The 10,259-nt window shown below is 47.2% G+C and overlaps 1 protein-coding gene across 2 annotated transcripts in view; it reads left to right on the top strand.

Moving 5' to 3' along the window:
* The window catches only part of SYT17 (synaptotagmin 17), an 83,123-nt gene extending 73,485 nt beyond the window's left edge, over positions 1-9,638 (top strand). For both annotated transcript variants that reach the window (XM_060648618.2, XM_060648617.2), the window contains exon 8: positions 8,257-9,638. In XM_060648618.2, the coding sequence (XP_060504601.1) occupies positions 8,257-8,453 (197 nt within the window). In that variant the 3' untranslated portion in view covers positions 8,454-9,638. The remainder of the gene's footprint in view (positions 1-8,256) is intronic.
* The last annotated feature ends 621 nt before the right edge of the window (positions 9,639-10,259 follow it).

Consider the following 10,259-nt stretch of genomic DNA (forward strand, 5'->3'; position numbering starts at 1 on the left):
ATGCAAAATATTTCTACTCCCAATCTTGTTGTCCTATATCAGGGTCCGTGGAAGGGGGAATGGGTGAGACTTTTCCTTCTAAGAGAAGAAGTGATGCTGAGCTCTGAATGTCCGTCCTTTTTGCCACAGGCAGGCTCTGTGACCTTGGGCGCTCAACCTCCTAACCCCTCTGAGCCTCTAATTCTCTGTCTGCAAAATGGGGATATAAACAGTACCTTCTCTGATAGGATTGTGGTGGGGATTGAGTCAAAAAATGTATATAAACTACTTTTCTCAGTGCCTAGCTACAGGACTCAGGATTTGGTATTGCTGATTTTTAATTACAATAACATTGTTATCTAAATTGTCCTTGTGACTGTCGGAAGGAAAAACATGGAGAAGAACGTGCTGTTTGAATAGCTGCTATGAATCACAAAATGAAACCTCACCCTTAAGTCATGGATGAAACTTCTTAGAACCAAAGGAATGTTACAGTTGAAAAGGGTCTTAAAACCTTAATAGACATACCCGTTGTAAAAATGGGAAAACTGAGGCCCAGGGAAGGGATATGATTTACCTAGTTTTGAAGAAACATCTGATACATTCAGAGAGAAAAAGAAACAAAAGGGAGTGCTATAGTTTGAGGAAGTTTTGCAAAGGTTGACAAGAGAATGGGCACCATCTTTGTTGGGGTGCGTCAGAGCTGGCCAGTGGGGAGGAGAGACAGGAGGAAACAGGGCCAGGGTGACTGCTTTGGGGCTTCTCTGAGGGTTGAGGTAACTCTTGAACATCTAGATAAAGTCTGGGGATCCCTCCGTGCTGAGGAATTAGGGAGGACTGGAAGACAGCCCAGAATGGGTTTTGCTGGCTTCACGCATTTTTTTTTTTTTTCAGAAGTGGGGGAACAGCTCAACTCAGCACCCAACAGGTGGACTACAGGGTCTGTGACGAGGTGGGGCTCTGACCGTGACCTGAGAGCACCCCTGCACTGTGCTGTCAGCCTTGAGGCTGCACATGGGGTATCACCTTGGGAACCATACATGCAAAATGGGGAGCTATTGAGATTTTTTTTTTTTTTTCCTTTTAGTTTGCAGTGTTTATGACACCCACATGCTAAGTCATCCAGCTTCCCTTCCAGACCGGCTGCCTTGGCAAACTCAGTTAACAACCCAAAGAGTTTAGCTCTTGGGGGGGTAGAACAGCTTCATTTTCACAGCAAATATCAACATGTGAAAGCCTTAGCTTGCTCCTGACTCACTCAGGGCACCCAGATTTTGACTGGAGCGGTGGGCGATCTCCCTGCACCTCCCTGCACCTCAGTCTCCCCAGCTGTAAAGTGGGCCAGTGATAGCAACTGCCTCAGAGCCGTGGTTCTCAATGGAGAAGGGTTGGATGCTGCTGCTGGGGGATGTGTGACAGTGTCTGGAGATAACTTTGGGTTGTCACAACTGGGGAGGGGACTGCTTGCTAATGGCATCCAGTGCTCAGAGGTGCTTCTGAGCATCCCGCAATGCTCAGAACAGCCCCACAAGACAGAAAGATCTGGTCCCAAATGTCACTAGTGGTAAGGGTGAGAAGCCTCACTCTAGAGGGGTGATAGGAGATTTCACAAGTTAATCCACATGATGTGCTTAGCCCTGGACCATGCATATGGTAGGTGCTTAATAAAGGGGCGTTACTCTCCATGCTCCTTCGAAGCCTGGTCCTTGAGCCCAGTGGGTGCCTCTCATCATGCTTTGGCTTTGCCAGAGTTCTTTCCCTCGCCTGAATTGCCATGGTGAGTGGTGCCACAGAGGCAGACAGATTTGTTGATAATTCTTTAGAGATAAGTTGAGCCTAAAATTCTAGGATGTGGAACGTGCCAGGTGTACCCAAGCCCTGTCTGAGGATGGAACTGGACTTCGGTGGCTCATCTGTCTGCACAGAGGACTGTCCCCAGAGACAGAAGCATCAGGGTGCTTGAGATTTGTCAAGGCTAGGGAGAGAACACAGTGTGACTGACAGGTGGCAGCATGTTGCTGGGCAAGGTGGTGGCTCTACTCTATAACCATGGGGGAAAAGGGCACTAAAGGGGTTTTGTGTGAGTAAATCTTCCACTGACTGGACCCTCTCCCCTTTGACTTTAAAAAAGGCTTTAAAATTTTAACTGTGCTTAATAGAAAACTTTTCATGGTTTCTTTGACCCGCTAACTGGAAAACTGAACTTTCTGACTGATTCGGAGTCATAGCTGTAAAAATAAATGGTTACAAAGTGAATATCCCTTGGCTGGATGAAGGCGTACAGGGTTGTTTGCCCCTTTACCAAGTGGCCCCCTTCTCCTGTACCTTTTTTTTTTATAACTTTTTTTTTAAGTTTGTGTATTTATTTGAGAAACACAGTGTGAATGGGGAAGGGGCAGAGAGAGAGAGAAAAAGAATCCCAAGCAGAGCCCAGCGCAGAGCTCGAACTCACGAAACCATGACCTGATCCAAAACCAAAAGCCGCCCAGGCTCTTAACCAAGGCTGAGCCACCCAGGTGCCCCTCCTGTACTTTTTTTTTTAAAATGTTTATTTGTTTATTTTGGGACAGAGTGTGTGTGAGCGAGTGGGGGAGGGGCAGAGAGCACAGAGAGAGAATCCCAAGCAAGTTCCACGCTCAGTGCAGAGCCCAATGCCGGGCTCAATCTCACGACTGCGAGACCACAACCTGAGGCCGTGTCTAGGGGCGGTCGCTTAACTGACTGAGCCACCCAGGTGCCCCTCTGCTGTACTTTTTAAAGTTCTTGTATCTGTCTGCTAGTCACAATCCACTAAATTAATTTAAATTACTGCACATCGGGAAATCAGATGACCAAGCTTATTCGGAGTATGTCTAAATCCACGAAGAGGAAGTAGATTCTTAGAGAATATGTGAGGAGCCCTCTCTATGGGTTTGACGCACGGGCTTGGAATCTGTTCTGACTATTGTAATGCCTTTGTGCTACCACCGTGCAGGTCATTGGAAAGTTGCTTTCAGATGACTAGGGTACATCGTCCACTAATACTAGTGACTGTAGTAGAATGAGTCCCCAGAACAACCAGTAGGAATATTTGGGGATGCCTTACAACAACATTGCCAATTGTGATTATTCCTAAAGAGGAAGAAAGTAGGGATCTAGTTACGAAGAACTGGCTCCCTTCACGGGGTATTTGCTGCAAATATTCAAGTTTTGTCACAACGAGCTCAGTGACTTGGTTTCCTTATCTGTAAAATGGAGGGGTTGGGGTATCCAGCCCACTGTCTCTGGGCCCCTTTCTGGATTCTACGTGTATCTGGTCTTAAGTCCCCGTTTCTCCAACAACACGCTCCCTAGAATTTACAGTGGTAGCAAATCTTGATACTCTCCCAGGCCACTTTTTTATAATCGAAGTCATTAGTTTTATTCCGCTCTGGCTTACTGTCATTTGCATTTTAAATGTTCGATTTCTAAAAGACTGTTAAGATTGCCATAACTTTACCCAATGGTGTGCGAGTGCTGAAGCCTGCCAGTTAACTCAGATGGTCACGGCAGCTACTGTTTCCCCGTCAGAAAGGCTGAATCACTGAGGAGCGCCTGCCTTTCGAGGGCCAAATGATTCACGGAGCCAAGTTACTTTGCAAAGTGGGATAAGGAGCGTAGGATATTAGACTTCCTTTTAGTCTTCTTCCCCTTCTGGCGATTTAGATGTGGATTCTCTAATGGCAACTTGTTTTTCTCTTGTTTTCTTTCCAAAGCAATATGTACTTGGAAGAAGTGCAAACTGTACATACTTATATAATACAGAAGGCAAAAAGTTCCCTGTTTTCCCTCTCTAGAGAGAGCCACTCTCAACAGTTTGGTGAAATTCCTCCAGATTGTTTTCTATTCTATATATTAACACTTTTTTAACAAAAAAAGAGTGTGTTTATGTATACTATTTGCATCTTCTTTTGTCTCCTAGCAATATGCCTTGGAGATTTTTCCATCTCATATATATATAGGTCTATCTCATTTTTAACAGTGACATTGGTTTCCATGGCATTATTACATCAGGAATGATTTAATTAGTCTCCTCCAATCCTACTCTGGATGCCTCCCAAAGCTGATCGGAAGACAATGACTTGGGTTCAGGTAAACTACTAAGGAGGTGATCCCAGGAAGTATTGACAGGAAAGTGAGGAAGTGAGGCAGAAAAGGGAGGCACGCCAATCGGGACATTTGGTAAGTGGATAACTGCAGCCTGGAAGGTCCCTAAGACCATGAAGTGATTGGCTGGAAGCATTCACCAACTTAGAAAAGCTATTACCATTATTTTTTTATGTTTATTTATTTTTGAGAGAGAAAGAGTGTGAGCGGGGAAGGGGCAGAGAGGGAGGGAAACAGAAGATCTGAAGCGGGCTGTGCTGGCAGCAGTGAGCCCGATGTGGGGCTCGAACTCATGAGATCATGACCTGAGCCGAAGTCGGATGCTTGGACTACTGAGCCACTGAGGTGGCCCTAGAAAAGCTATTATACTCACGGTTATGGTTTATTACAGAAAAAGGAAACAGACTCAAGTCAGCAAAGGAAAGAGGCACACAGGGCAGAGTGCAGGAGAGACCAGACCAGAGTTTCCAGTCGCCCTCTCCTGGTGGAGTTGTAAGGACAGCACTTAATTGTCCCAGTTAAGTGGAAACACACTTGGAGGGTTGTCAACCAGAGAATTTCAAGCCTTGATGTTTGGATACTGATTAGGGGATCAGTCACATAGACATCCCAGTGGTTGGCTGACCCTAGTCTCCAGCCCCTGCTGTTGAGTGGCCCAAGCATTCCACCAGAAATCATAGTTAGCACAGACTGGCATGGCCCAGGCAGAGGGCTCTGGGTGCTTGAGGTAGGACACGACCCACAGAGGCTTTGGGTGGCCTCTAGGGTGGGCCGAGGGGGTTGACAGAGGACCACAGCCTCAGCTACGTTTCTTCATGGACATTTTGATTATTTGCATTTTTCATTCTTTTTAAAATGTATTTATTTATTTTATTTTAGAGAGAGTGCGGGAGCAGGGGATGGGGGGTGGGAGGGAGAGAGAATGAATGAATGAGTGAATGAGTGAATGAATGAATGAATGAATGAATTCCAAGCAGGCTCCATGCTCAGCACAGAGCCCAACATGGGGCGTGATCCCACGACCCTAGGATCCCAACCTGGGCCGAAATCGAGAGTCTGATGCTCAACCGACTGAGCCACCCAGATGCCCCTCCATTTTCCATTCTTACAATGCTCTAGAGCAAGAGTCAGCAAACTTTTCCAGAAAGGGCATGAGACAAACTACTTTCAGCTTTCTGGGCCACACAATCTTTTTTGCAGGTCCTCAGCTCTGCTACTGTAGTGTAATGGCAGCCACAGACATTATGTAAACAAATGGATTTGACTGGGTTCCGATAAAACTTTATTTATAGGGGCACCTGCTGACTCAGTCAGTTTAGTGTCTGACTCTTGATTTCATGCAGGTCAGGATCTCACAGTCATGAGATCAAGCCCTGCATCGGGTTCCTTGCAGGGTGTGGAGCCTGCCTAAGATTCTCTCTCTCCCTCTGCCCCTCCCCTGCTTGCATGCACTGGCACATGCTCGCTCTCTCAAAAAAATAAATAAAAATTTTATTTACAAAAACAGGTATTAGGCCAGATTTGGCTTAAAGGCTCTGATATCCAGACATTATCCAATATCTAATATCCAGAATATACCCTTGTATGTATATCTTTGTCTGTCTGTGCAGATAAATCTATGAGATAAATTCTTAGAAATAGAACTGCTGGATCACAAGTTATAACATTTTTATTTTGAGTAGATACTGTGAACCTCTCCCAAAAGTTGAACCAACTTCCTCTTTCACCAACAGTGCATGGGAGTGTTTGAGATTTCCTTTCTTATTAAAATCCCTTTCCCAAGGAAAACCTACATTCCATTTACTAGGGTGTATCTGCATTTTCCTTCTTGAGCTTTGGAGAGGCAGAGGAAGGTAGAACATTCTGCCCGCAAGGAATGCCTGGAGTGGCCTCATGGTAGTTATCTTGCTTTACCAAGGCCCACAGAGAAGGGTACTCTGGTAACTTGTTTTTGTTTGGTGAGATCAAACCTTACACTGCCCACGAAGCATGGTGCAAAACAATCCTGAGTGTTACCTTTTCAAAAAAAAAAAACACATAAATGCATCAGAGAACTCCTTAGTAATGTCTTATTAAACAAAGATTCCAGTCCTGATTTCTCCCTTCTGTAAGGGATCTTCACGTAAACAAGATTACCCACACATACTGAACACTTTACCAAGTTACAAAAAATATACGTGGTCCAATTTTCGTCCACGTTACTGACAGGTGCTGGACACTTGAGTGGTGCTAGACCTGATTGGTACAGGCTAGCCTCGTTCATCCTGGGCCTTTTTGGTGTTTAGACAATGGATGGGGTTTTGGGGTTTTGTTTTTCCACTTTTCTTTTTTTCTTTCCATTCCCCCCTCCCCAATTTTCATCATTTAGAATTCTTGGTATGAACCTCACAGGGGAGAACAGAGTCTCATTAGCATTCAAGTTCTGTTTTTGGCTGCATATTTTAGCTGGTTTATTTGATAATCGGCATCCCTCCTGGGATCCAGCCCGCTTTTGCTCGGCTCATGCTGGGTGAATCTGTGATATTTCCCATTCTGCAGTCCTTCATTTATAACACAGACACAGCCTGCTTTCCCGTTAGCGAGATGGCATGCCCGGACTACCCACACGCAGATAAAGAATTAGGCGGAACTTGGCCGAGAAGATAAATCAAGCTAACTATCTCATTAGGTTTGAAAGACACAAATTAAGCTTGCATTAGAATTAACAGGGAAGCCTTCCAAAGAGACACACATTACAACAAGGGGTAGAAGACATTGCCATGGCCGTTTCTCTCAGGAAACTTGCCTTCATGGCCTGGAACAGAGGAAACATAAAATCTCTTTTATAAAAGGTCCACAGACAGGGGCGCCTGGGTGGCTCAGTCAGTTGAGCGTGCAACTTCGGCTCAGGTAGTGGGCTCGTGGTTGATGAGTTCAAGCCCCACGTCTGGCTCTGTGCTGACAGCTCAGAGCCTGGAGCCTGCTTCGGATTCCCCGTCTCTCTGCCCCTCTCCCACTCATGCTGTGCCTCTCTCTGTCTCAAAAATAAATAAACATTAAAAAAAAAATTTTTTTTAAAGGCCCACAGACAGAAATCTGGGATCAAAATAGCAGGATAACATTCATCAAGTGCTTATCTAGGTACTGTGTGCTGAGAGCATTCCACACATTATCTCACTGAAACCTCACGGTGACTTGTGAGGTCAGGTACTATCACGATTACTGTTGCGGGGCACCTGGGCAGCCCAGGTGGTTAAGCGTCCGACTCGTGATTTTGGCTCAGGTCAAGATCTCACACTTCGTGAGTTTGAGCCCCAGGTCGGGCTCTGTGCTAAGAGAGTAGAGCCTGCTTGGGATTCTCTTTCTCCCTCTCTCTGCCCCTCCCTCCTGCTCACTCCCTTTCTCACTTTCGAAATAAATAAATAAACATTAAAAAATTCTTTACCAAAAAAAAAAAGAAAAGGTTCCTGTCTCATCTAGGAGGAAACTGAGTCTCAGTCTGCATTTGTCCCAGGGTCCTAGAGCTGCCAAATGATCGCCCAGGGTGTCTGGCCCCGTGGCCCGCAGTGGTTCATCCAGCATGAACTGGCCCCCCAGGGGACATTGGCCCCGCCTGGAGACACGTTGGGTTGTGACGGCTCCTGGCTTGTAGTGTGTAAAGGCCTGAGGCGCTGCTAACCATCCTGCTGGGCACAGGACAGCCCCCATGACAAAGAATTACCCGACCCCAAATGTCAGCAATGCCACGAATGAGAAGCCCCGGGTTAACTCCGCGGCCAGCCTCCAGTGACGGCTGACTGTCCCGCTAGAAGTCCCCAGCCGTAGTGCTCTGCAGACGGTGGGGTGGGGCGACGGCCCTAAGTTTGAAGCTGCACGTTGGAGGGTATGCGGCTGTCTGGTGGAGCCACGACAAAGGCTGAGCGGCGGGAACATGCCTGGCGTGGTGAGGGCCACCTGGTGCCGTGGGAGTGAAGGGACCACGAGAAGAGGAGATGAGGGACGTGGGGAGTTGTCACCGATAAGAGAAACAGACGGTGCCCGAAAGCAGGAGCCCGTGTCTGCAGCGGAGGACCGTGTAGACTAACGACCTGTGTCTTGTTCTTGCCCCCTTGTTCCGTTCTCCTCCTTCCTCGCAACCTCCCCCCTGCCACCCCCGCCCCTCTGGCTCCCCAGTGTTCGGCCACAACATGAAGAGCAGCAACGACTTCATCGGAAGAATTGTCATCGGCCAGTATTCTTCGGGCCCCTCCGAGTCCAACCACTGGCGACGGATGCTCAACACTCACCGCACTGCCGTGGAGCAGTGGCACAGCCTGAGGTCCCGGGCTGAGTGTGACCGTGTGTCCCCTGCCTCGCTGGAGGTGACCTGAGGGCTGCGGGAAAAGCAGCTTTCGTTTGTTTAAAAAAAAAAAAAAAAAAAGGAAGAAAATTTAAGACGGAAAAAAATGTGTCACATGCCTGTTACATCCACACTTATACACTCACAACACACACACACACACACACACACACACACACACACACACACACCTAAATCCTCTCAGAACAGAGAGGAAGCTGACTACTGAACACAAAATGGCTGCCCTCAATGAGCAAGCCCTGAGAACTTTCTGGAAACCCCATCTATATGTCACAAGCTGACTGGGCTCTGCCGTGAGACTCATTGGCAGTGTTTGTTCCTGTTGATACCCCTGCCTCAAAATGCACTTTCAACCCTCAGGCCAGAGAAAGGGCCTCCTCAAGGGCGCCAGCCTCCTTTGAGACGAAATTCTGCAAGAGCATGGCCACTGTGTGGGAGGCCCGACCCCCATGTCCAAAATGCACACCCGCTGACTGGGTGATTTCTGAGCAGGCCGCTGATCCCTGGGGTTCTTCCAACCTGATACCTTTCCCCCAAAGTGTAAGTACTTTGCCTTCTCTTTAGTGGACGTGATAGATTAGACTATTTGGAGAAAACAAATGGCAACAAAAAATATTCCAGTGTAAGAAACTTCCCTGGCTTAACTGAATTTGTCCTTGTGTTAGCTTATTCCTGGGGACCCGCTGTGGGTACGTGTGTGGATGTTCTCACGTGGGTGCCCTCACAGGTGAACGTGTGTGTGTGTCCCCGTGTGTCCTCTTGGTGAGCACCTCTGTCCTGAGCTCTCCCTTCTCTCTGCCTCTCCCTGTGAAATTTCACCCAGTGTCCTCCCGTCTGTCAAGACCCCACCTTCAGTAACAGCATGTGCGTATGTCAAGTAAATAGAATATGATAGAGCAAAAGTAACCTTTGACCGAATCCTGGTAACAGTGACACACAGAAGACCTGCAAAGGACAGTTACGTGGATTAAAATGGCCACCGCACCCCCATCCAAGATGACTTCTTCCTTGTCATACTCCGAGGATCTCTCTGTATTTGTGTGTGAACCAAAGTCATTTTTCTCATGCTAAGGAGTTAGTGTAGTTAGGCTAGATCTCTCCCCGTTGGATGCTTCTGTATCTTTCCCACAGCCTATTGTCTGGCATAATGGGGAGCTATTTATTGAAATTAAAGATTATTTATTTGTGCCATGCATTTGAGTTCTCTTTCTTCATGAACACGGGGCATAAAGCGTGCGAGGGTGTTTTGGTTACTACTGCTGTGTAACAAACCATCCCAGCAATTCAGAGCACTGGTGTGGCCTGGAGGTCAAGGACAAAAGGCAGGAGGGCTAGGTTAAGTTTCTTAGGAGGAAAAAAGAGCACTTTCCTTCTCTATTAAATGACTTCCTTGGGGCGCCTGGGTGGCTCAGTCGGTTAAATATCTGACTCTTGGTTTCGGCTCAGGTCAGGATTTCACGGTTTATGGGTGTGAGCCCTGTGTCAGACTCCGTGCCCTCTCTCTCTCTCTCTCTCTCTCTCTCTCCCCCTCTCTCTCTCTCTCTCTCTCTGCCCCTCCCCTGCTCGCTGTCTACGTCTCTTTCTCAAAATAAATAAATAAACATTTTAAAAATGCATTGGAGAAATGAAGTGAAATGGCTTTCTTCCCATGGTTGTCCAGAAGAGGGTAAAAGCATGAGAGAAACAGGGAGTGAGGGAAGGTGGGTACACAGCAGGTGTTCGGCACTAGAGATGAGGTGATAACTGTGTTCGGGCCCCTGGGCTTTGGAGCCATAGAAGCCACGGTTCAAATCGTGGGCCCACCATTCCCTAGCCA

This window comes from Panthera onca, chromosome E3 (assembly GCF_046562875.1).
Source record: "Panthera onca isolate mPanOnc1 chromosome E3, mPanOnc1 haplotype 2, whole genome shotgun sequence".
NCBI lineage: Eukaryota > Metazoa > Chordata > Mammalia > Carnivora > Felidae > Panthera > Panthera onca.